The sequence below is a fragment of the Micromys minutus genome (genome assembly GCF_963924665.1).
Source record: "Micromys minutus genome assembly, chromosome: 12".
In the NCBI taxonomy this organism is placed as follows: Eukaryota; Metazoa; Chordata; class Mammalia; order Rodentia; family Muridae; genus Micromys; species Micromys minutus.
The window spans coordinates 635919-662849 of record NC_137981.1 but is presented as its reverse complement, the minus strand read 5'-3'; the positions used below and the strand labels follow the sequence as shown (position 1 = coordinate 662849).

Below are 26931 nucleotides of genomic sequence, written 5' to 3'. Positions count from 1 at the left end.
GCCAAAAACCCAGTGATTTGGGGGTGGGGGTACAGGGGGTGGTGCCATGTTTGTGGAGGTCATGTGTGGATGTCAAAGGACAGCTTGCAGGAGCTGATTATCTCCTTCCACTGAGTGAGCCCCTGATGACAAGTGTCACTACCAGCTGAGCTCTCCTCAGGGACGTCTCCCTGAATCTGGAGCCCACTAAGTCAATTTGACTCACTGGCCAGCCAGACCCACAAATCTGTCTCTACCTTCCTGATCCTGGGACTACAAGTGTATGTCACTATACCCAGCTCTATATGAGTTCTGGGAATCCAGATTCAGGACTGCTTATGGGGCAAGCACTCCTCTGTGAAATCAGAATGATGAGACCAAACTTTATAAAGAGAAAATGAATCAGATTATATCTTGTTTTATATGCAGCGCAGCCCAGTGGGTAACCAAGGCTGTGGACATCTCAGATATTCCACAACTGCATAGCGGGTTTTGCCCCATCAACTTTCAGACTCCTCCACTGGTCTTCTCCTCTGGCTGTTTAAGAGACACCACAAAGCCAGAGAAATCAGTTTGATCTTGAGTAGTCCTTCTGACTTTTCTCTACTCCAGCAATGCCCCAGTCTCACAGTACCACTCAAGTCTTTGAGATGTGTTTGTTTACTTGTTTGTGCTTGGAGACACCTCTCAGCCCAGTCTGTAGCTGGGGAAGACCTTGAACTCCTGATCCTCTTACCTCCACTTCTTAAATTCTAGGGTAACAGGTGTGCACCAGCATCCCAGGTTTTATGCGATGCTGAGCCTAGAACACAGGGCTTCACATAAGCCCACTACCAAGTGAGCAACATCCTCACGTAACGAGTCATCTTTAAAAGTACGGTGCACAGTATCTGCTCTGAACCGGCCAGGTCCTAAGCACTTCCTCTTACACCTTGGAACCCTGTGAGTGAAGAACTATGGACCCTGGGCTTCTCTTCACCAGCTCAGCTAGGAACAGATCCCAGGAATGGCGCTTCTTAAATCCCATACCTGCTTGCAGCTTTCACAGAGGCCAGCGGCCAAGGACTGAGAGAGGTGGGCAGAAGCCAATGCGGACAGCACTCTGTGTGATGCTGCTAGAGTGTCCGCCCGCTTCCCCGGGCACAGACACTGCCTGTGCCCCTTGGCCCTCCCACACCACCGCACACCCCACGCAGATCTGGGAAGCAGGCTGGGTCTCACACACAGCCCACAGTAACCAGATCTCCGGCGGGTGGAGCAGCCTGGCGCGTCACTTTGATCCGACTGAGACGCTGCACAAGCCCTCAGTCCAGGCTCCGCAGTGGGGATACACAGCGCAGGGCATGGCGCAGAAGCTGAGCAAGTGGGCCAACGCGCCCGCAGAGGCCACCGGGCTATACCGAGCAATGCTGCTCAGGTCAGGTAAGTGGGAACTTCAGCACCACTCTGCAGACAGAAGGTCTTTCCTTTCTTGGCGTCAGGTTTCTTCCTTCCCATCTTCTCTCAAAGCTTCGACATTTCTTCGTCACTTCTTGCTCTTGTCCGTCCGTTCCTTCTTTTTCTCTCCTCTTCCATCCATGCCCTCTTTCTGAGTGTGGACAAATGCAAACTTCTGCTAACACTACGTGTCCTGCCTGCAGAGATCTCGCAGGTCCCTGCCAAGGCCGATGCCTAGCAGGGTCCCCAGTCCAAGAGCTTTCAGCAGGCAGTGACGGTGGGGATGGAGAAGGAAATCTGTGATGAGTCTTGCCCACCACCGACCAGGGCGCCCTGGTTGTCCAATGGATAGTTGCACATGATGAAGGAACCGCGTGCTCCAGGCAGCTTAGAAAGCGTTTGCTTACTGTGGATGTGCAGCAATTGGGAAGGAGACATACGGCGGGCTTTTGAATTTTGTTGATAGCAGGTGTTCGTCTCTAACTTTTTGTTTGCTTATTTGCAGATAAACATTGTCTTTTCTACTAGGGTCACTTCAAAAGTCCTTTATTCAAATAATAAAATAAATGAATATATGGTGAACATAAAATAATTTGGAAAGATACCGAAATATAGAATAGGAGAAAATGCCTTAGATGAGGGCTTAGGATGTTTCTTTCCTTCAAGAACTAAACTCCTACTGGCTGGGGTTTGGGGATGGTGAAAACTGCCCTCCTGGAGCAGTGATTCCAAGGGGATTCGGCTCGTGTCAGCTAGTGGTCAGTCCGCAGACTATGAAGCCAGAAATGCTAAGGCGTCTGGGTCGGTGATGCATTTTGCTGTGGTGGCGCTGCATGTGTCCCCAGGGTGCCTAGTGCTCAGGGTACGGTGTCCCGCCCCTGCAGCGAGAGAAAAACCCCGCCCACCAAATTAGTTAGAGGTTTGAACAAGGATTGCCTTAATCCCCCCAGACAATACCTGGCCAAGGTTTCAGAACCAACAGCGCCTTCTTGAGGGGCGGGTCTAACCCAACCCGCATGGAGCCAGCAACCCCTAATCAAGGAATCAGATTTCAAATCTCAAAATACCGAGGTATCCGTCCCGTAAAAGCTGGCTGCAGGATCTCTAATAGGAAGGCCTTGTGTTTTCTCTAGCTGGAACTGTCCTTGGGAAGTGCCTTTCTCAGTTTACAGCAGACAAATCAGAGCTGCAGGGGTCGCAGGCAGGTCTCCCCCCACTCGTCCTCCCCCTGCACCCCACAAAGAGACAGGGACCTCCGTAAGGATTAGGTGCTTACAGATGGAGCGTTCGCATTGTCTAGTTCACAGTTCTTCCAGGGCCATCACTATCCTCTCCTTTTAGTAGGTAGATAGCCCCAGAGAGCTGAAACAGCTCCCAGAGTCTGCTAAACAACCTTTCCACCCATCTCAGAGGGACAAAATACTCTGAAGCTCAGGGCTACTTCTCCAAAGTTAGCCTATGTCCCTAGGACAGAAATAATGGCAGTGGGTTTGGTCATCTGTTACTGTCATTGTCTTCATAAGGCTCTGTCCCTGTCATCTGGCCAACACAGTTCGCTCCTGTACTCGTCCGTCTGATGATTACTGGCCTCTACTGAGCACTGTCTGAGCACTGTCTTATGGAGGCGCAGGAGGTGTTGATAGGTGGAGCAGGCTTGCCCTCCTCCTGGGGATGTAAGCAGTACCCACTCCTGTTGGAAAATGAGGAAACTGGAACTCAGATGGTAGCATGATCTGTCTAAGACAACGCAGACAGTTAGGGGGTGATGCGGAGATTCAAATCCACAGCTATGAACTCAGGAATCACCCCCCCCCTACTGTCCAGCACAAGGAAAAAACAGAAAGAAAAAAACAAAAACAAAACCCGAAGTGAGGAGCCCTTTTGATGTCCCCAGGAGAGTATAGTATGCAATGGGAACAAGCAACCACATCCTTGGATAGCAGCCTTGAGTCTCACCCAAGTCCACTACTAGAAAAACACGAGGAAAATAGGGCCACTCGGGAGGATCAGCGCAAGCCCAAGGCCAACCTAGGCTACCCAGTGACTTGCAGGCCAGCCCATGGGACTTAGCAAGACCCTGACTTCAACGAGACAACCATAACTGCCAGACACACATCCACAGCTATTTGGAGAACTTGAAAATCAAAAGCTTACCCCATAGTCCTCCTAGCTACAACAGGCTGCGAGTCACACTTGAGGACGCTGCTTTCTCGCTTCTCCCATGAATAGTTGAGCTGCTTATTTCCTTCAGAATGAATTTCCAATCTTTTTCATTTGAGTGGAAACGCTGATGCTGTTACTTGCAGTGTTGAGATAATAGCTGCCACTTAGACAGATGGCAGCCTCTGGGCCCGAGGGTTCCATACCCTATGCCCTCTGTTCATCAGAACAATTGCCCCATTTTAGAGATGAGGAGGGCAAGTTGAAAGTCACCTAACTGTCCAGTAGATCCAGGGTTGGTGTCTAGGGGGACAGCAGATACTCCTAGCACCCTGACTGGAGGAACTCAGTCTGTGATATAACTTATGCTCAGTCATACCTGAAAAGCTATTTATTGTCCCTTCATAAATGTCTCCCTGGCATGTGTTATGTCCACCCGAGAAAGGAAGACTTCTTTCTCTCTTGCAGTGTGAATAACAGTGTACTTCCCTAGGTGGTTGTATTCTTCGTTAGCCACCAGGGGGCGGAAAACCTCCAATCCACTACTACTACCAAGAAGAACTACATTAAAAATAACAAAAAATAAAATAAAAATAACCAAAAAAAGAAAAAAATCCACACAAGAAATCTGGATCCTGGTGCAATTTGAACCTATATAAATGAAAAGGAAGACTTTATTGTAAATAGTTCATAACATAAAGTGGGTTTAATTGTACTGAACGACTCCATTGCTTCTCTGCAATTCAAATTTTTCTAGGAGAGCTGCTTTCTACCAACCAGGGCTGCAACCATGGGCATTCTGAAACTATAGGCTTACTATGACCCTCTCTCATCATGCCCATAAGCAGAGAGAGAGAGAGAGAGAGAGAGAGAGAGAGAGAGAGAGAGAGAGAGATCATGAGACTATATCCTGGTTTGTCTAGCAGCAAGAAAACTAAAATAAGGCTAAGATCATTCTTAGAGACCAGATTCACTACGCCAGGGTTCAGAGCCAGCTTTCGGGGGGGGCGGGGGGGGGACTCTTGGTTCTAGCTGCCCTGCTCCACTTCCTGTGTTCATGCTTGAAATCCCTTCCTCCCACCCCCTGGGGTAAATTTTCCCCAGTTCAAACTTGGAAAGGCAACTCTTCACCAATTACCATCTCTCTGTGGGCCCCATGGCAAGCTCTCTGAGCGCCTTCCCCTGCCCCAAGGTCCTTTCAGTGGAATATGTCCAGAGTGGCCAGAGAGGCAGCCACTTTGATCTGAGGACTGTTTTGTGGGCTTCTTTGGTGATTGAGACTCCAAAACACAGGGTCAAGGAAGAAGTTTTGAGTTGCTGTGGAAACTTCTCTGATGTTTGCAGGCCCATCTGAATTGCTTTTGATGCTGCTGACCTGAAGTAAACTGAACTGAGAAGAAAGGAAAGCTGTTTGGAAGGATTTCCCGGCACTTCAGCAGAAAATGCCCCACATTCAACTGTGCCTTCTCTGGTCTTTAGGACCCCTTCCTCTCATATTTCCAGGAGCCAGGGTAGTGTGACAGGGAGGAGTGCAGTCTCCTTCAGTCTCCCCAGCCCAACATCAACTTCTAAAGAGAAAAGAACAGGAGGCAGAGAGGCAGTGGCTCCATCTTGAACCCGGAAGATTTCCGGGTCACTCTCCTGACAGGTTCATTTGCTCAAGCGTCCCTGTTCTGTCACATCACAAGTGAACATAGGTACCACACACAGTGTGCTTTCAAACTGACAGTGCTTGGGAGAGGTTCTGCATGCTTTGAATGCTTCCTGCTTTTCTATGGTAACAGAAAGCAACGTACAGATGAGTTTGTTATTAAACCACAAACACTACAGAATAATAACGAAAGAACAAGGGCTTATCATTTTATTGTATCAGAGAGTAGTTCTCAAATGTAAATATTAAGGATTCCCGAGAGGAGAATACAAAATCCCTATTCTTGGGCTAGGGAGAGCCTCAGTGGAAAATCACCTCTGTAGCATGCCCACGGTCCTGCTTTTGAGTCTCAGAAACAAAGACAGAACAACAGTCAGACAGGCAGACACATAGACACATGCTCCTGTCTGGGCACCCATCCAAAGTTCTGATAGTCACCTACAAACATCAGCCCATTCTTCTGTTCTTCATACTCTAGTGAAACCTACTATGGCAATTGAGATTATTCTCCTAGGACTGACCGCTGCTGACAGATTCCTTTACACGGAAACGGGTTCTCTATGTATGCATTGTTGCAGCAAAAAAATGAAGAATAAAATAACTTATCCCTTTATCAGCCCTTTAGTACGGAGCCGCCCCCATGATCTAACTTTGTCCGTGCAACTCCCTTCCCTTGGCAGTTTTACTCTGCCTGTGACTGCCTCTGTCCCGGGGTGTTTCATTACCTCAAAACTCAACACAAACACAACTCTACAGCCCAATAGCCTTTCATACAAGTTCATATATTCAATTCTCAACCCACAAACCCTCTACACAACAAGATTACATCAAATAGACAAAGATACAAACTGCCCTTCTGTATGAGATATTAGACCTGTAAAATCCTTAATGTTCACAGCTGTTTAATGCCACTGAAGCCACCTGGGTGTAATTCACCCTTATGAATCTTCATCTTGGAGTTTGTCTCCTCCTCCTCATCATCTTCCTCCTCCTCTGACCCCTCTCTCCACCTCCCTTACCCCACTCAGTCACTGGCTCTCCTTTATTTTTCTAACTAAAATGGGCAGGTTCAGATGAAGTCACCTCAGTGACTGGGCAGCCTATCTTGGGGAGTGGAATTAACATTAAAATTCGAACAGCTTCAGAACAATCTACAAAGCATTTAAAAGGGGAGGAGATACGACCTGTTTTCCTACCATGTAGAGGACAGCTTTTACAGTTTAACATGCTGGTTGGCTACACCCCACGTAAGGTGCTGCAATCTCTCCTGTGGACAGTTGTGGTTTGAATAACGATGACATCTGTGCAGTGTCCTGAGTGTTCACACAGGACAGGTAGAACCACAAGCAAGCTCTTGGTGTCAATACTTTGAATGCCTTCGGATCAGCTGTAGTTTCTGAGAACTGCTCCCATTGCTTCTAAGACTATGACAAGACAGAAACACGGTAGAAATGCTTACCGCATGGAATCCAAGGGTGTGGGAGAGGGATAAAATGTACCCAAAGTTACCCCTTCCCAGAGACATACTTCCTTCCTTCTGATAGCCCATTCAACTGTGACCCCATTAGTACATTGATCTATTGCTGAAGATTAGGCCATCACGACTAGTAGTCAATAGCACATCTGGAGACTAAGCCTTTGTGAGGAATACCTCATGCCCAATCCATAGCAAAGACTGGGACAGAAGTCAGAATAAGAATAAGGTAAGGCCCCTGATGTTAAGCTGCCAGCTAGTGGGTAAGCCTGCACAGAGAAAATGACATCTTGCCTTGAGGTTTCTTGTCTAACTATCCTTAGCCATCTGTTGTCCTGAACCTGCTACCAGGAGTTTCTAGAACAGGGGGCTCTCAGAGCCACTTCCTCCAGAACAGTCTGGGTTGTGGCTTCATGAATGGAAGCTGTTGAGTTCCTGTGTTTCATATCCTCAGCCACCAGAAGGCACCCAGGTCAGTTCTGATGGGCCACCAAAACCCCCTAAGACATGCCCAATTTCTTTTTTGTACAATTAAGATAAAGGAAGCAGGCATAGCAATAGTGGTTTGACAAGTCCTTCGTTTTGATTTTTAAATGAGATTCCATGTGGCCCAGGCTGGCCTTGAACTGGCTATGGAGCTAAGGATGGTCTTGAATCGTCTGGGATTAAAGGCATAAACCCTCATACCCAGTTTATGCAGTGCTGGAGATATACCACCCCCAAGGCTTCCTGTATGCCAGGCAAGCATTCCACAGCTGAGATAAACCTCCAGCCCTTACAGGACTTTTTCATTCTATTTGGCTGGAAGAGTAGAGTAAAATGGAGCAGCCAGGGTGGGAAGCTGGAGGAGGCCACCATCCCAGGAATGTCCAGAAAGTCAGACTTGGAAGCAATAGACACAGAGCACTACACATTGTTCCTAGAACATTGTCTCATGGCCAGGAATGTGAGACTCTTAAGTTTCTGTGGCTTCAGAGTGGTCCACTCCAAATACCCTCCACATCTCCATTTTCCAGGCCCTTCCACCATCTCCTTCCTTCCCCCCTGCAGCTATACTGCCCCCCCTACCATTCCCAGTTCATTTCCACTCCAGACCCTTGGCACTAGCTGTGCTCACCCTAAAACTCTGTCCCACATAAGCAACAGCTGTGCCCACCCTGCCCAAGCTTCCAGTCACTGCCCTTCCCTCACTCAGTCTTTCTACAGTCACACATACACACACACACACACACACACACACACACACACACAGTACATGTTGACTAAATGAACAGATTCTATTGCCAAAAAGAACCCAAAACTGTGATGTGTGACCTGGACCTCACTGCTCTCGGCCAACCAAAGTGCCATGAGAAAGTAAACTGGGGTGCAGGCCTAGTCTCACTGGCACGTGCTGGGGGTGCAGGCCTAGTCTCACTGGCACGTGCTGGGGATGCAGGCCTAGTCTCACTGGCACGTGCTGGTTTCCTCAATTGGGGGATAAAGCATAATGCCAAAAAACAGAATAGGCCCAATGCTCAAGTGAAAGCTAATTCAAAGGAGCAAAAAAGGCCTTTGATATACAAGCACCTAGATTGACTTTGGGGTTCTGTGCACGTCCTTAGCTTTTATTGGCACACATTGTGCAAATAACATTGTGGCCAGACACAAGCATGCATGTTGGGGCCCTGCCTTTAGCACATGACAGGTCTCTGCAGGCTGCATTAGTGAACACCATCTCATTGAGGCCACCCTCAGGTAACAGACAGGAGAGCCAAAGTGCAGACAGGACTAGGAACCGAGTAGGGCAGGCTGAGTGCAAACTCCATCCGCTACCCTTTCCCTGGGCTATGTTCTGCTGGTTCTTCTGTAAAGTTCCATGTACGAAGTTAGCTATGTGACGTTTGTCTGTCTGTCTGAGACTGGGTTTCTCTGTGTAGACCAGGCCGGCCTTAAACACAGCGACCCACATGCTCTTGCCTTCCAAATGCTGGAATTAAAGTGTATGTCACCACTGCTCTGCGTGTCCCCATGCCCAACACATTTGTAGATGACCACTTCATCTCACAGTGTGTCTTACACCTATGCCTGGAGGATGGCCAGAGCTGACTCTCCCTGCTAGTATCCAAGAGCAAGTCTCTAAAGAGTCCTGTGCTGCAGCAGGAAGCATGGCTCCCCTCCCCTCCTTTGGGGAAGTGCTGGAATCCCCTCCCATACAAACAAGGGAAATTCCTCCACAGAAGCCAGGAGCCGCCTTATTTAGAACAAAGCTTGGCATGATTCATATTCCTCATCAATCTGACAAAACAGGTATTTATTTGTGCCTCTCAATCAGGGTGGCTTGAACATGGTGTTCTGAGTCTCGGACATGGCCACTCACCAAGTAAAATAACGGTTTCTATAGCAACCGTTATTTTTTATTGATATCTGAATGAATGGGAATGCAAAACTGCCTCCCAGCTTGGGGCTTTAAGGCCCGCCCTTTGGGGGCGGCAGCCTCAGCCTTCTGGAACCGGTTTAGCATTCCCAAAGTCTGAAACCTGCAGAGGAGCTAGCAGCCCAGGCACTGCAGAGGAGCTCACAGCCCAGGACCTGTGGAGAAGTAAGACTGATCTATTCTGCTTCACATACTGCTAGGCTGAGTGTGTTCCAGAAGAAGGTGGAGGGAAAGAGAATGACCTAAGAGCAACTGAACCCTTCAAAATTTAGGCACTGGAACCTCACTGGGGTGAAAAGATGCAGGGGTGTGAAGTGGGGCTGGGAGATCGGGGTTATGTGGGCTCTCAGTTACAGCTCTGCAGTCTGGTTGACCTTTTGCTTCTCAGTACTGAGAGGAATGTAACATCTGCTACAGCTGCTCTTAAATCCATTATCACACAGTAGGGGTATGTAGGGTCAGCAAGGAGAGTTAACTTAATAGTGAACAGATGGTCCAGGTTCTGTACGCAATGAGAAAAGCACAGAACTTGGGTTTGAGCACCAAAGCTCAGCTCAGGTTCTGGCTCCCTCATACATCGTCTATGTGATCTGGAGAAATTATATGACCTCTCTGAGGTCTGTTTCTAAGAAGGGGTTGCCCAACTTCTCAACTTATCAAGGGTTTTGTGAGCCGGAGCCTAGATGCATAAAATAGTGCCCAGCCTGTCCTAGGAGCTCAGGCTATGGGTGATCCACACCTTGCCGATGGGTTTGGTTTTACCATGTGACCCATGGCCAGTCTGGGACTAGAGAAATGAGCCATTAGGAGATTGCCTACCAGTAGGAAGCTGCTTTAAGTGGGGTGGTCTCTGATTTGAGACAGTCCCCACACATAGGTTTCTAGGCAGCTTGGATCCTGGTGGCTTTTTTGTTGTGAAGTGTGATAACCCCTGCTGTGGTTTTCCTGGAGCCAGCTGACAGTGTGGGAGGTCTGCCCATGCTGGTTCCTGCTCAACAGCATGGTATAATCCCAGCCTTGCTAAGGACCCTCTATGCCTCACCCTTCAAACCCAACCTTTCTTCTCTCTGCTAAGCAGTTCCAGGGGACCAAGGCAAAGAGTTGAGAAAGCTAGTCTGGAGTAGTCTGGAGCCCTCTTGCCCAAAAGGACAGGTAGCTCCAAGTCAAAGAAGAAGGTTGGCCTGAGTGTGCAGGGAGACCTAGAGATGTTACCAAATATGTTCTTAGGTTACTGGCCAGTGAGCTACGAATGCACACCTCCCACAGGGAGGGAGGGAAAGCAGGACATGTGGCCGCCAGCTTGTCAGTTTTCTGAATGTCTCTCCTTCTCTTGCCAGTGCTTCTCAAAGCCTCCCTTCTGGGCCTGCTGATGCTGATCCGGAAGGGTTTGGAGGAACAGGGGGCTGACAGGGACGGCTGCTTCAAGCAGCAGAGCCGTGTTTGCATTTCCCACTGGCTGATTCTCTGGCCTTCATGTTCTCAGCCAGCGAAGGGGATCAACTGCCTCTTCCACGGGGTTTCCTGAGTGTACAGAGAAAGCAAGGGACTGTAAATTGGTTCTGTTGAGTCGAAAACATGCCATTTCTGGGAGACAGTTTTGTGGTAGAAAGAGTACTAGGTTTGGAGTCCAACAATTCTGGCTTTACTCAGTGTGTGCCTTAGCTTAATAAGCCCTGCTTTCTTCAACTATAAAATGAGTTGCCTTCGAAATAATCATGAGATTTAGACCAAGTTCCATGCTCACTCCAAAACGTGCAGGGCAAGAGGCTTCCAGTTTGTCTATGTGGGGCTCATCCATCCAGGTAGTGTACAAAGTATAGTGTACACACCACCTCATCTCACATTCTAACATTCTAATGACCTCATGGTGCTGGAGGTTTGCCATGACCTCCACTGGTCAGAGGCTGAGAGAGCATGCGCTGTTTGCCTGAGGTCACAGAAGCTAATATTATGTGTTACATTTGTCTCTTTTGCTTTATCCACTAAACACTTTACTGACCCCAGTGCCCTTTGTTGTAACTGATAATGTCAGAAACACAATAGCAACATTGAAGATAGAGAGAATGCAGTCAGAAAGAAAAAGAAGACCACAGCCAAAGCTAAGGATTCATCCCAGTTGGTCAAGAACCTACCTAGCATGCACGAAGCCCTGAGATTGATCACTGACACCTCATGAATGGGACATGGTGGCTATACCTATAATGCTAACCCTTGGGAGGTAGAAGCAGGGCAATCAAGAGTTCAAGGTCACCCTTGGCTATGTAGCAAGTTTGAAACCAACTTGGAGATATGTGAAATCCTGCCTAAATGGGGGAGAGGAGTGAAAGGACCATGGGCAGTAACCAGGTACCCACAGCTGTAGTCAGTATAAACTTGACCCTGCAGCAAGAGTATCATTCTCCTCTGGCTCTCTCCTCACTGCTCAGGAAGACCACTGATTGATATCAAAACTACTGTTCCGACCAGGCTGTGCACACCCAGAACCAGACTGTCTTTAGGAAGGAGCCTTGGGACCTTTGGGTCAGCAGCAGAACCTGTGGAGGATGAGAGGCCCCAGCCTCTCTTCTGTGCTCTGTGGTCGTTCCACTCTCTTAGATGTACATATAGATAAACATACAGGCCACTCGCTTAGCCAACACCTTCTGCTCTTCAAGCACTGTGGTCTCCAGAGGAGGATGTCTGGGTTAAAGACCTGCGTATGCCCTCAGCCAGACCTGCTACCGGAGACTGGCCAGCCACAGACAGAAGCCTGCCCCCTCCTTTTTTCTCTCTGTCTTCCTGCTTTACAAAGACAGCTAACTATTGAATCACCCAGGAGTTTTCAAACTTCTAGAAGACTGCACCCTTAAGCCAATTGAATTGGAATTCTTAAGGTAGGATTGGAGGGACCCCCCCCCCAAAGATCCCAGCATGTAGTCAAGGTTGATATCTAATGACTTAACTAATTCTCCTTTTTTAATGAAAATAAGAGACTAGGATCAGGATGAATTAACAGCAACAGCAGCTAATGAGGTGACCACACTGCAGATCTAGGCCATTATTCATAGTTTATTCTACAGGAGTTGAGGCCTGAGAGTGAAACTCACAGTCTGCATTGCTGTCTGTGGAACTAGCACGAAACCCTCAACTTAGAGCTAGGATTTGTCAAGAGCCTTTCAAGCATCATCCAACTCCTGTACAGAAACCTTCAGTGGTGTGAGGACAGTGAAAATACAAATCCAGATGTGACTGTCAAATGCTTCCACATCTCCCTTAAAGCCATAAGCCACGTGGTTCATGATTCCTCCTTTCCCAGCCCCTCCTCTCCCGTGCCAGCTTCTTTTCTTTCTGCTGCCCCTCTGCTGCTCTCTCCTTTGCATCATCATGACCACACCTGAATGGTGTCACCTGAATGGTGTCACCTGAATGGTGTTAGGTTGCTCAGAAGCCCAGCAGCTTTTGAAGTAACCCCAGATTTCTACCTCAGGAGCCCCACCTGACTTCCAGGATAACCCAGATGTTTTTTCTGCTTTTAAGTTATGCAGTGCCTACTCAGATGCCAAAATTAGAGGGTTCCTACATGCAACCTGGACTGCCACCTGCAGTATGGTAGCTTGTGACCACCCAGTTCCAAATCCTCCCTTAAACATAATCTTCAAGACAAGACCTACTTAAGAGTCATTCACACAGAAGCTTCATCTATCATATTAAAAGGCTAGAAAGCTCACACTGCCGTTGTTAAACCCTAAGGATTCCCATGAGCACTTTTCCTCTCATTCTACATCACACACACACACACACACACACACACACACACACTGGAGTTCAGCACTCAGAGAGGCAAAGGCAGCAGCTTCCCCAGTTCCAGCTGCCCTCTCGGAGACTCCTGCCTCGTCATACATCACAGATTTAATTTTAAGAGTGAAGGGCCCAGAGAGACCTTTAAGCCAGGATTGGTCACTGATGGACCGTAATCCCATGCACAGGGCCCAGGACAAAATGGGGGAGGGGATTCTCCTCTCCAACATGTATGAGATATTTCAAGACAGTGACAACAGAAGGTTTAAACCAGACAAGAGTCACCCTGGAAATCACAACTTCCTGAGGGGGTGGCTTGGGGGTGAAGGAGGTCAGCCAGGCCGATCTGAGGTTCCTCTGGAATGTAACAGGAGACTAAGAGGCAAACAGAAGCAGCGTGCTGGAAGTGAAAGAAATAAAAATTCCTAAGATCTGCTGACCATTTCCCTACATGACAGCCGGCATGACCTTTTAGAAATCAAATCTGCCTTGCCCTTTCCTGGACCTGAAGCCAACTGTCCACCCTCACTTCGAACACTCCACTACCAGAGCTTGCCCTGGGCACAGTATGCCTTTGTGTTCCCAGAACAGACCCAACTTGTTCAAGGTGCGGGAGTCAGAAAGCTGTTCCCCAGGCCTAGAGCAGCCTGGGCCCCACTCCTCAGAGAGGCCTTCCCAGCACAGGCACAGGTCTGTCCTAGCCGTTTGTAATCTTTAGAGCAGGGCTCCCACCTCCCCACCTCTCCTCTGTGTACCTAGTGCTACCACACTACCCGACAACTGACAGAAATATACACATGTGCAGAACACATTACGCATGATGCACATTATTATTATGCACTTCCTCAGTGGCCACGCCCATTGTGTAGTGGCTCTTAATCCTGTGCATTTGTTCTGGCCATACTACTGAATCTTTCTCCTGTTGTTTTGCTGGTATGTCTTTTAAAGGTATTATTAAATAAGCATAATACCATATTTTAATATTATTTTTTACATAACTCTCCAAAAGTTATGTAACTTGTTTCTGTTTGCTGTCTTAGCATGTTAGCCATATACCATGAGTTCTTCTAAAGACGATGTGGCTGATGAGAAGTGCTCCACACGGGGAGGCTTGGGGCCCAAAGAGGGTGAGGGCACAGTCAGTAGCCAGACAAGGGGATACTGAAGTGTGCTGTGTTGGCTGCTTGGACAGGAAAGGCGCTGAGAACACGGGAGTTCTACAGAGAATCCCTGTAAAGATCAGAGCTCTCAGTACCACAGTCTATACCTAGCAGGGATCTCAATGATACAATTTGCATCAAGGCATTCTGAGATACTGGCTCCCAGAAGGCGTGACCCCATCAACTATGCTGCCTTGATGGGCTGGAAGGGAGATGGTAATTTTCAAGCATTCCCATTTACTAGAGGTCCGGGATGTAGCTCAGTTAGCACAGTGCTTGTCTGGGATACACGAAGCCCTGGGTCTGCTTCCAAACACTGATTAAAACCAGGCACAATGGCATAGGCCTGGACCAGTGGATAAGTTCAAAGTCATCCTTAGCTACAGCGCAATGTTGAGGCCAGCCTAGGCAACAGGAGACCTATCCCAAAAGCAAATAAGTAACTAGGGTGCCTCACAATCATTTTCTTAAGAACCAAAAACATTTGGGTACAACCTGAAAAGAAACCACCTCATGAGAAAGACAGAAAAAGGAAATGATTAAAATTCTCATTTCTGAATAAAAAGTAGTTTCGGGCACATATACACACAGGTGCAAGCCAGATGCTGTTCGGCCTGGTGTGAAAGGGAAAATGGATAACAGCTCTCGTCCCTAGCCAAAAAGCCAGCTCCAATTGACAGCTGCTTGCAAAAGAAAAGAAAATTCAGTACCCCAGCAGGACCTCCAAGGTACATGAAACACACTTACGGAAGTCTGGCAGGAGACGGCCAACCGAAGCCTGAGCAAAATGAGTCCTTGTTTCATATTGATTGCTGTGTGTGTGAGTGTGTGTGTGTGTGAGTGTGTGTGTGTGTCTGTGTGTGAGTGTGTGTGTGTGTCTGTGTGTGTGTGTGTCTGTGTGTGAGTGTGTGTGTGTGAGTGTGTGTGTGTGAGTGTGTGTGTGTGTGTGAGTGTGTGTGTGTGTGACTGTGTGTGTGAGTGTGTGTGAGTGTGTGTGTGAGTGTGTGTGTGTGTGTCTGTGTGTGAGTGTGTGTGAGTGTGTGTGTGTGTGAGTGTGAGTGTGTGTGAGTGTGTGTGTGAGTGTGTGTGTGAGTGTGTGTGTGTGAGTGTGTGAGTGTGTGTGAGTGTGTGTGAGTGAGTGTGAAAGAACACATGTGTATGTACACAAATGAAGGCGAGAGGTCATCCTTGGATGACATTCCTCAAGCACTGTCTGCCTTGCATCTTGAGACAGGATCTCCCACCGGGACATGAAATTCACTGATTAGCATAGTAGAGCTCCCAGGGGGCACCCACTCTCTACCGCACACTGCTGGAATTGCCAGCTGGGAATCTAATTCAGGTCACTGTGTTCACATTGCAAACTCTTTCCTGAATGAACAGTCATCTCCTCAGCCCCAAGACAGCTTACACTGTGGGCCTTGGTCTCCTTTCACTTCTGTAGCCCACATTCCAGACGAACATCGGCTACAATAATCACAAGCTTTTTGCCTTGGCGGGATGACTGCGTCCCACAGTAGAGAGGCAGAAAGCAGGACAAGGATAGCCAGGTAGCTTACCCAAGTTGCTCAGAAGCTACTGTCAGTGTGAGAAAGCCCCCATTAAGCTGTGTAGCATTATTAATTATTAATGTGTAACGTTACTTCCCATCATCACAGCCTCGATGTACTCAGAGATCCAGAGAGAGCGGGCTGACATCGAAGGACTCATGGCCCGGCCAGAGCACAGAGAGTGGAATTCAGAGCTCATCAAACCCAAGAAGCTACTGAACCCTGTGAAGGCCTCTCGAAGTCATCAGGAGCTGCACCGTGAACTGCTTATGAACCACAGAAGGTAGGGTGGCACCCAGATGGCTGACCCAGCAATACCCTACACCGGCCTGCTGGTCTTAAAGGGATGCTTCCTAGGGGGACTGGCCTAGCCATTGCCTGGAGCCCCAACAGGGTCACCATAAGAAGCCGTGTGAACCTGAAAGCCCTAGCCACTTTCCTTGTGCTTAGATGCCACATAGATTGGCACAGCGCATGCCCACATCTAAGATACAAGACAGAGACCCAGTTTCTGCCCTCCCCAGGGGAAATGAAAGTTGCTGGAGACTTTAAATGAATGTGGGACCCCAGAGGGGTTACTGGGCTAGGGGGACTATCTATATAGCTTCATAGAAGAGATGCTGTCTATAAAGCCTAAAGCGGGGTAAAGAGTCAATGGTGGTGGGAGATGGGTTGTGTTGGAATAGAAAACTAGAAAGCACAGAGAAGCTACCAGGTAGAGATGGCTCTTTCTCAGCCATGCCCCTGTATCTGGGGAGAACACGGCAGTAAAACAGAAAAGCCAGGGGGTAACTGGGCTATGTCACGTCTGTGATCAGTAATCACAGGATGTCAAGTGTAGAAGACAGAGGCTAAGGATCCATTGTGAGAATCCTGATCACCTGGTTTGACGGAAGCTGGTGGTACCGTCATGGCGCCCTCTGCCGGCTGATCGCTGTATTGGAGCTTGTTGTGATTTCCATTCTAATTCATGCAGGAGATACCCCTTGCACATGGGGGCTGTTTGTGAGTTTGCTTTCTATTAATATTATAACATTATCATGGTCTTAGGTTTTTTTGAGACAGTCATTCATTTTACCATCAAAAAATACCACCACGATAATAAACAGCTTCAAACTGAAATATTTGCAATATAAGTTATATCGAAAATTACATATACAGTATAAAATATTCATATATCCGTGTACCATAGTCTACAAGGAAAGGGTAAACAAAATGAGCGGAATTAATATGCAAATGAGAAAGTGTGGATGCTAGAAAGACTTTAAAGTTACATGTGACTGATAATCGAGAGAGCATGAAAACCAGGCATTGTTTTTTTGTCTCCTAAACTTAAAAGGCTTGGTTTGTAAAATGAGGATAAATATATATCTTTGTAAGAAAATTAACTCCCATGAGATTTTAAGAGAGTGAAGGCCAGCATTCATCAGAAGCTCCAGTAAAATATCCAGCGACCACGTGGCACCTAGTCTCTGCAGCCTGGACTGAAATTCCATTCACCTTCCTGCTGTACCTGCGGCTGCCCCTCCGTGTCCTGGGAAGGGGACCTCTGCCTTTTTCTATAGCGTGGGCCAGTGAGAGCGCCCCCTTCCGGTGTTTCCCAAGCACTCTAAGAGATAATGCTGGGATTGCTGTCACTGGGAAAAGTCAGGTCCAGGCTGTAAAAGAATTCTGACAGTTCCCTCACCCCCAGGGGCCTGGGTATGGACAGCAAGCCTGAGCTGCAGCGGGTCCTGGAACACCGTCGCAGAAATCAGCTGATCAAAAAGAAGGAAGAGGAGCTGGAGGCCAAGCGGATGCAGTGCCCCTTCAAGCAGGAGCTGCTGAGACGGCAGCAGAGACTGAACCAGGTGGGTAGGAGACCTCCAGAAGGAAGATCAGCACGGGGTCAAAAACCTACCTCTGCCCTGCTGTGTGACTCTAGTCCAGTGGCTTCTCTGACCCTCTGCTTTCCTGTAAGGTCTACACCCTGGAAGTTAGATCTGCTGATCATCCCTGCCATGAGTGTGTGGCATCTCTATTTCACAGGTGGGAGGGTCTGGGGCCAGAGGAAGAGATGATTTGAACCCAGGAGAATCTGGCTCTTACTGTCTCCATGTGGGTAAACAGAGTTCTGGGTTCTTGTGTGCTGGGGGGAGGAGCTGGCTAGGGACATAGAGAGTGGCAGGGATGAGGTACATTAAGGGAGGAAAGCAGTCTCCAGAATAGACGTAGGCTCCAGAGCTGGAGCAGACCCAGGCTCCAAACCCCGGGCTGCAATGTGAAGTCATTTGCACATTATCCGCTTATTCAGAGACGCGGATTTCCTCACAGGCACTCCTTTGATAATGTTTCCTGAAGTGAGGGTAGATTTTTGTTGTTGTTCAGGTTAATCTTTATGACCCCTTAAGTTTCTAGTCTCCTGATACGCACCCCAACTTTGGGGTGGATTTACAAACTTTCAGGCTTTCTCCACTAACAGGACCCTTTGGTTTAACACCATGGCTTTTGAGAATAGGAACCCCAGCCCCCAACCAACCCTGCCAAATTTACTCCCTGTGTTTCTCTGCTCCAGCTGGAAAACCCACCACAGAGAGAAGAGGACCACGCCCCTGAGTTTATCAAAGTCCGGGAAAACCTACGCAGAATCACCACCCTGACCAGTGAAGAGAGAGCACTGTAGAGTTTCCTCCACTCACTCTGGCCTACCCCTCCTCGAGCCCTGAACCTGAGGACCCTAGCCCACAGTGATGCCAGCAAGACACGCCTGAAAGGCCAGCTACCCCTGGGAAGCTGGAGACCCCCGCATACCCTACAGCAAAGTCTCTGGGCTTTTCTTTCTGAGCACCTAGCCTTCCTGTGCCACCGAGAGGAAGACCTCTGGAGGTACCATGACTGATCTGACTCACTGAAACTTCCCTAGCAGAAGTGAGGAAGAGAGCCAGGTATCCCTCCGTCTGCCTCAGTTGCTTAATAAGGCCTACTTCTTGGAGCAGCTCAGCTTCTAGTGCTGGGAACAGCTCAAGTCTGGTTCAGCCTGAGACCAAGGACACCTGATTTAGAAATCACAGATTTCTAAGAAGGTGCCGAATGTTTGTAGCCAGGGAGGTTACAGGTGGGAAGGAACCCAAGCAAAGCAGCTTTAGGCCTTGCCAGCTTGCCTCATAGTTTGGCTTTTATAACTCCTCTTCATTGCCCTCCCTAAATTACTAACCACATCTCACCTCAGAGCTCTGGCTTCCAACCGAGAAGAGCACGTTGCCTCGTTTACTGTAGATACACATCAGAGAGTCCCGTGAACAGTCCCTGGAAGCTTCCTGTCTAACACATTCCCAGGGGTGATCCAGGACGTGGGTGTGAACACATAGCTTGGCTGAAGCACCCAAGAGTGGTATGTTAGAAATATCCAACTCTCTTGGCTCCCTAGCCTGGAGGTTCCCAGTGCCTCCTCTGAAGCCCCCCAGAGTTCTTCATTAACTATCCATACTGTTCCCAGAACACACACACACACACACACATACACACACACACACACACACACACACACACACACACACACAAACTGTAGGCCTGGTCAGGGGATTATAACTGCCAATTTTCATTTCTTATTGGTGTAACCACACTATCATATAATTCTAGCCAAACATAAGGGGGAAAGAACCTTTCTACCACGTTTTGAAAAGCAACTATACAATGTTTTCCTCTGGAAAAAAAAATATATATAGCAGTTTGAAAACTCTTAGGTCAATATTGTACTGTCACCTCAGACCCTCAAAGGGCCTTCCCCACTCATTCTTCTTCCTCAAAAGCCCTTCTTCCATGACACCCAGAACTTGAATCTTTCACTCCTATTCCATTTGTGAAGATCTACAGAGTAAGCCAGGCCTGAATTCTTCCTCTGAAGAATGAAATCCATGACTCAGCTTTTAAGCCCTTTGCTGGGAACAGCTACCAGACAAGCAAAGTTTCTCACTCCCCAGTGGTTCTGCCTCCTGGAAATGGTGGTGGGATGGGCAGCAGGTCTGATAGCCAGTGGAGATTCAGTCTCCTTCCTATGTGTGATGCCTGCATAGATATGTAAATAGACCCCTCTCTCCTCTCTCTCTCTCTCTCTCTCTCTGTGTGTGTGTGTGTGTGTGTGTGTGTGTGTGTGTGTGTGTGTTCTAACTCGAAAGGTCTAAATCTGTGGTTCTCAACCTTCCTAGTGCTGCGACCCTTTAATACAGTTTCTCATGTTATGGTGGCCCCCACAACTGGAGATTATTTTCATTGATTTTTCATAACTGTAATTTTACTACTATTAAAAATAATAATGGAAATATCTGATGTGTGACCCCCCCCATGAAAAGATCACAACCCACAGCTTGAGAAATGCTGGCTTAAATGCAGTGAAGCTGTCTTAAATATCTGCTGGTGAAGTATTTTGCTGAAGGTGTGTGTTTCTTAAATAAAGAGAGGATTGGGGGTTGTCACCTTATGTCCATGTGTTGTTCTGACATGTAAAGAGGAGCTGGCAGAGCATCTGGGACACAGTAGGGCCACCCAAGGTGTCCCCAGAGAAATGGCAAGTCATGGAAGAGACACCCCAAAAGCACAAGAGCCCTCAAGGCAAGTCTTCCAGGAGAGCCATAGTTGCTACCTTGGTACTCTGTGAATCTGTCAGTTCCAGTTCTGTCTCTTTCACTGCCTTTCTGACTGTAAATCTAGATTCTCATTCTTCTAGCCTCCTCTGCAGGCTTGGGTGATCATGTGACCAGGTATGGTCAATGAAATTGAAGTGGAAATCTACAGGAGCTACTAGAAAAGCCAAGCCCATGCCTTTTCTGAGAGCCTCACTTTGCCTCTCCCTTCTTGATTGGGGATGTAATGGCTGGACCATTAGCAACCATGTTTTACCTGAGGAAACAACCAAAAGATCCATAAACCCTGTGATCCTCTGACCGAGCAAGTGCCAACAGTTCTCTATCTCCAAATTCATGTAAATAAAAATAAAGTCCTGTTTGGTAAAGCCGTTGTTAGTCTGTTCCTTACATTTCCCAAGTGACACTAAAGGCACTTGCCTGCCCATCCAGAAATCCCTGTACGCAGGCTAAAGAATCAAATCGCCATTTTCCAACAGAAATCGGTGGGCCTGCCCTCTCTTCCACACACCTTCTGATGCTGCCTGATTCCAGCCTGCGAACTGGAACTCCTCTCTGATCCAGTGCCCTGGTGTCAGGAAGCTTCCCATGTGTTGCCTGGAAAGATGCTGCCTTTTCCTGGGTCACTGCAAAGGCTTCATCCCTGTTGCTGCCTTTGCCCCTGTGGCTCCTTAAGGAAGCTGCCCAGTCTGTTCTGTTACATTGTTAAGTAGATTTTGTCATCCTTCACAGAGCCTTCTGCTGGCTCACAGGGGAGTCCTTCCAGTAATCTGGAAGGTTTTATGTGTCCAGCTCCCTCCTTACCCTGACCTTTCACTGTAACAGTCAGCCTGGCAAGACCCACATCGCCTACTTGCTACATAGCTGTTTCTGACCACAAACAGGCTCTTCTCAGGAGTCACTCTACACACACCCTTATTCTCTTCAAGCCCTCACCCCCACCCCCTCCACACACACAGACTCTCTTTCAAAAAGATGTTCCAGCTAAGTTGTTGGCATCTACATCCTACTAATGGGCCATCTTAAAGTGTACAAAATGGCATACTGTCATGAGGAATCCCTGCAGGCATAAGTCAAAGGTGTGTGCCCAAGCTCGCAGCCTCAGGACCACTGTGGAAGCATCCCAGCACAGAACCATAAAGTTACTTAAAACAGGAGATTTTTTCCATGTGAGATTTATTTTCTTCTAAGCTATGGTTTCTCCATCGTAAACTGCATATGATAAAAAACATCATGGCACAATGTCCAAAAGGTTGGATCTCCCTGACAGCTTCAGAAAGGGCCATCCAGCCATCTTTTCCTACCTTCAACAAGCCATAAAGGTTCTATAGGAAGGAGTGTTTTCTCCACACAACACCAAGTGGCTTTGTCCCAGGACACCAGCACCTAGGCTGTCCTGAGCCTAAATAACTAACTTCTTCTCCACCTGCTTACATGGGCTTCTAGATATCTTCTATTGCCATCTCTAGAATTTGCTACCTTTAGTACAGAGATCTGTGTCACAAGCAAGCTTCCCAGGCTACTGTATTTTGTGTAAAAGTCTGTAAACATCATGCTTTGGTCATGTCTTCACACTTTGCTTTCTTGTGAAAATCCTCACATTCATGTAAAGGTATTTTCTCTTCTTAGTCAGCCATGTATTAACTTCAACCTCTCTGCTGTCTCTGAAATAACAATAAGTTGGCCATGTGCTGAGGTCACAGGTATCCAGAGACTTTCAAATATGCGTGACTAAGGCCAGGGGCACAGATTCAGGTTACCCCCAAACCCTGTGTACTCCAGAGAAACAGATTGTTTTAAACAGAAGGAAGTAACTTTGCCTTAATTGACCTAATCAAAGCCCAGACGTCTCCACTTTTGTATACAGTGATTTAGATCCCAAAGAGTAAGTGGCAAAGTTGATATTTGATTTTCTGCTGTTATTGGGCTTACAGGAGATGAGACTCTTTCTCAATGGCTCCCAAGGTTGCTAATCCCTGTTTTCTAACTTCAAAATTCAAAACTCTAAAATTATTTAAGAACCAAACCAAAGATTTGGAACAAGGGCCTCCAAATATTTTTGGCATTTCTTGCCTTCAGCCAAGAGAGGACAAAGGACACTTTTGGCTTTTAGCCAAGGATACAAACCAAGACCCCCATCTCTAAATAATTCTGTTCCATTTTGATCTTTCATTTTTATCATCCTCCACTGTTTTAGTCAGGGTTTCTAGTGCTGTGACAAAAACCAAGACCCAAAAGCAAGATGGGGTGGAAAAGTTTATTCAGCTTACACTTCTATATTGCTGTTCATCATCAAAGGAAGTTAGGACAGGAACTCACACGGGCAGAAGCTGATGTAAAGACCATGGAGGGGTACTGCTCACTGGCTTGCTTGCACATGGCTTGCTCAGCCTGCTTTCTTATAGAACCCAAGACCACCAGTTCAGGGATGGCACCACCCACCATGACCTGGACCCTCCATTAATCACTAATTTTAAAAATGTCCTACAGGCATATCTTAAGGGAGCGTTCTCTCAGTTGAGACCCCTCCTCCTCTAATGACGATAGGTTGTGTAAAGTTGACCTAAAATCATCCGGCATACTCCCATCCACATAACTGCACATAACTTTGTTCTTTTCAGAAAACAATGGAACCTTCCCATGCTGTGTTAGACGTTGCTAACATTTTTCTTTAGTTCCCTTGTCTACTGACACCTGCTTATAATCCATGCTTATGAGCCTCCAGAGACCCAACCCACACTGTGAAAAGGCCTCATAGCAACATGTTTTATAACTCTGGTCTTAGAGTCTTCAGACAGTAATCAGCCATCTGGACAATCTTGCTACTTGAGACTTTGGTATTAATCTTTGAGCCCTGACAAAAATAAGTGTTTGGCTATTGTACGTGAGATACATTTGCACATAGTGTTTGTAATAACTACACTGTTCCCTAGACTTGTAAAAGATCTAAATTTTACCCTACTGAGTCAAATATCCCAAACTATACTTCAGTAGGAAAGCTGAGCTCTCTCTCGCTCTTTCTCTCTCTCTCTCTCCCGCCCCCCCGTGTGTCACACACACACACACACACACACACACACACAGGTATAATTCTTCTTTGCAATAGTATTAGTTGCCCCCGAGTTTTTTATATATGTATTACATGAGTCCTCTAAGACATAAAGCTTTTTAAAACCATTCACTGAAATGATGCCCTCCTTTTCCTGGCTTTTTGCTTATTATCCTTCTTAACAAATACAACAGAAAATGATCTACTAGACGGTTAATCAGTGGCTTCTTTAGAATAATATTGTTCAAAGGAGAGATGGGGAAGATGAGAAGGAGCAGGACTGAAATGAAATCACAGAATTTGCCTGTAATTCCCACACTTGGGAAGCTGAAGATGGAGGATTTCACATTTGAGGCCAACCTAGTCTTGGTGGCAAGGCCATGTCGTAAACCAACAAAATGGAATCCTTTGTGCTAGCTTCCAAAGTGGTTCATGAAAACTCAGACCAGCGGTTGACCTTGAGTAAATTCTTCTTCTATTTATTTGCTCCAGACATAAACATTTTCCATCCACCTCAGGGTCTAGATGCTAAACCAGAAGTGTAACTAACCTGGAAGGAAGGGAAACACCCCAAAGAGACTCTCATACCCATCAGACTATTCAAAAACGGACCCCAAGGAATTTGAACTTCCCTTGGGAATCTCAAACTAAGGAGACGGAAATCTTAAACTCTGGACCAGCCAGAATGGAAACTTTTCTCCCAGAGGAGATTTACAGCTTCTCAGACCATCTTGTAGGTGCACAAACGAGCCAGTGATGGGCAGGACCACCCTTGACCAGAACCGCTAATACATGCATTGCTCTGGCCTTCCACTCAAACTGAAACCTCCCACTGGGACTCTGGGTCAGGGATGGAAAACTGTATCTCTTTATCTTTCCAGCGAAGCCACATTGAGTAGATCTTTTTATACTTTTCAGTATTGATCTGGCTCTTTCAATTTGCTCAAAAGTAAGTGATATAGCCTGGCTTGTTAGGCACTAACTCTGATCATCTTCCCAATCCCCAGCAACCTCACTCCCTCGTGGTTCTTGCTGAACCAACTTTCTGAGGCAGGACAGAAAAGGAAAAATGTGGGGACATGGGAAAAAGTGAAGCTCCTGCATTTTGTTTACATACTGGTGGATCCTAAAAATCACAATAATTTTGCATTTCTGAAACGAACATATTTTCCTGGGCTCTTGGTCCTCCCCTCGTCACCCTGTTTAAATCCTGCTCCTGCAAAGGGCTTTCATTATCCATTACCTGTGTGCTAATTCACAACACCTGCTAACCCCCACACACTTCACACTGGGTCTCCGCCCTGCAAATATCCAGCCTGTAAGCAAACAGTAGGCTCTGATTCTCACACTAGGCACTCCTTCTGCAGGTTTTACTCACCAATAAAGATGTAATGTTGGCAGGTCACTCATCCCTGTGTCTGTTCAACCAACCTTACGTTTGGTCCATACAGGAAGCAGGAATGGGAGTTATCCAATGAGAGTTTCCTTCTGCTCTTTGTCCCTCCCAACTTTTGCATCCCCTCACCCCCTTGAGTGACTCCAACAAAGAACACCATGAGTCTTGCTCTCCACCGACCATCTCTGGCCGACTCAACTCTAGGTAAGTTTTGCAACTTTCTCCCCTCCTCTGGAAGCTGTCCATCAAGAACACCTCAGAAAGCCCCAGTGCCAGATACAGTTTCTCAGGATCCTACTGTCAGTCCTCCTCCAGAGGACTTGTGGAGACAACCCTTTCCTGTAGACAAACACTCCATTACTGAGCAGGATCTCTCCAGGAAACAGGATGGTCTCCATTTTGGCCTGTGGCGGGGAAATGGCTCCTGTCCTCCCAGCCTTAACAAGCCTCTAACCGAGCTATGGATGTCTCCTAAAAATAGATTGACTCTGGGACTTAAAGGCCTTAGTAAGCCAAAGTCTCACATTCTACCGTGACACAGCATGGCCACAGTGTTAACTTACAGGTAATTCCACTAGGCTTCTCCCAGGACCCTAGCAACAGCTTCTGTCATCATCTGCCACCAACACCAGATGTGGGCTGCTTATAAAAAGGACTGCCAACTGCTCCAGTGCGCGTGCTCTCTCTGTGTCTCTCTCTGTCTCTCTCTCTGTCTCTATCTCTCTCTGTGTGTCTCTCTATCTCTCTCTGTCTCTCTGTCTCTCTCTCTCTCTCATGACTTGTTATTTGTCTCTACTTTTCCCCCAGGTCCTCACTGCTCTCCTTTCCCCCAATAAGCCCCGTTTGTACCAGATCTGTTGCATGACATTTACTTATGGGGCACACCTTGGCATGGGCCCACCCAGTACCTCCACACCCCATTATACTTTATAACACTCACTACCCCTGCACAATGACAACCTCAGGCCAGAGGGTGGGACATTCAGCTTCCAGGTTCAAAGGGACCTTTTGTTGACACAGTGTAATATGGAGCCAGGTTTCCAACATCTAAGCCTTTATTTCTGCCTCCTTCCTTGCCAGCACCATCCCTGGTCACTGGTCCTCCAGAGAAACTTTTCTCAGGATGGCTGGTGAGGCTTCCTTCCCAAGCCAGACCTCTGTAGTCAAAGCCATTGCTCTGGTCAGAGGAGTTCTAGCTTCTCCGTGGACGTCACATTCAGGTTTCATATCTTTACCACTGTCACCCACTCATACCCATGCGTGCCCTCTGAGAACTCTGTGGAAAACACATTTCTGTCTGCTCCCTGTTCCTTTCCCCTTCTCCCTTCCACATGGGTACCTGGCCTGGACTGGGGCTGCAAGCAGTAAACACCAGCCTTTGCTTCTCCACCTAAAGCCATCCCTCCCTGAGCTGCACTTTTAAAAATGCTAGTTCTATGTTCCATCTTCTGATTTCTAAACTGCTTCTCTAGTCTGTAAAACCCCTTTACCGCTGCCTCTTCACTCTCTCCCTATCTCCAAAGCCAAGATCCCAAACTCCAATCCCACTCTGCCTCCCCTCTCCTTCCCACACCCCTGATGTGCAACTCTCAGCCAAAACACAAATGATAAGGGCTCCCGAGAAGGAAAGGCAAGTGAACCGACAAACTGGCTCCCAGCCACACGGTGCTTGTGAAGTCCACACTGCCTGCCAGATAAACACTTCAGTCTATCCTTTGCCCTCCCCAGTGGTTCAACATAATCATGTATGTTCTCTCCGTGTACTGGCCTGCCCGCTGTCTTATGTCTTCCTAAAGATTCCATGTAATCTGTGTCATATATTCATTCTAAAAGCTGAAAGGCCTATAGTCACTACATAAGAAGAACTATCACTTTAACTTCATGATGATTCATGCTTTGCCTGCACTCATATGTCTGCGCAACACTTGCCCACCTGGTGCCCACTGAGTCTAGAAAATAGTACTGTGCCCCCAGAACTGGAATTACATGCTACAAAACAGCATAAAATACCATTTCTGTTATTGTAAAGATGTATACATAAAGCCTATATATAGGGATGTATGTCTGTATATAAACACTTTAAGATATTTTAATCTTTTTATTTTATTATTTGCATGAGTATTTTTGTCTTATGCCCACAGAGGCCAGAAGAGAGCCTCAGACCATGAATTGGAATTCTGGACGGTTGTTGACTCCCATGTGAGTGCTAGGAACTGAACCTGAAAGACCCCCCCGCAGAGGGGAGACTCTCAGTCAAGTCTCG

The 26931-nt window shown here is 47.3% G+C and overlaps 1 protein-coding gene across 2 annotated transcripts; it reads left to right on the top strand.

Annotated features, from left to right (window-relative positions):
- Positions 1-1316: 1316 nt before the first annotated feature.
- On the top strand, positions 1317-20553 carry FAM107A (family with sequence similarity 107 member A). Of its 2 annotated transcripts, none has more exons than XM_080926189.1 (4): positions 1317-1401; positions 15713-15887; positions 17298-17454; positions 18159-20553. In XM_080926189.1, exons 1-4 carry the CDS (start codon positions 1323-1325, stop codon positions 18264-18266), a joined length of 519 nt encoding a protein of 172 aa, XP_080782315.1. In that variant the 5' UTR covers positions 1317-1322; the 3' UTR covers positions 18267-20553. The 2 variants fall into 2 exon arrangements, with proteins under 2 accessions (XP_080782315.1, XP_080782316.1); XM_080926190.1 differs by lacking the exon at positions 1317-1401 and adding an exon at positions 9224-9282.
- Positions 20554-26931: the final 6378 nt, after the last annotated feature.

Coding starts and splice junctions, on each gene's coding strand:
- FAM107A (XM_080926189.1), top strand. CDS start 1,323: ATGGCGCAGAAGCTGAGCAAGTGGGCCAACGCGCCCGCAGAGGCCACC. Junction 1,402..15,712: donor AGCAATGCTGCTCAGGTCAG/GTAAGTGGGAAC, acceptor CCATCATCACAG/CCTCGATGTACTCAGAGATC. Junction 17,455..18,158: donor GGCAGCAGAGACTGAACCAG/GTGGGTAGGAGA, acceptor TCTCTGCTCCAG/CTGGAAAACCCACCACAGAG.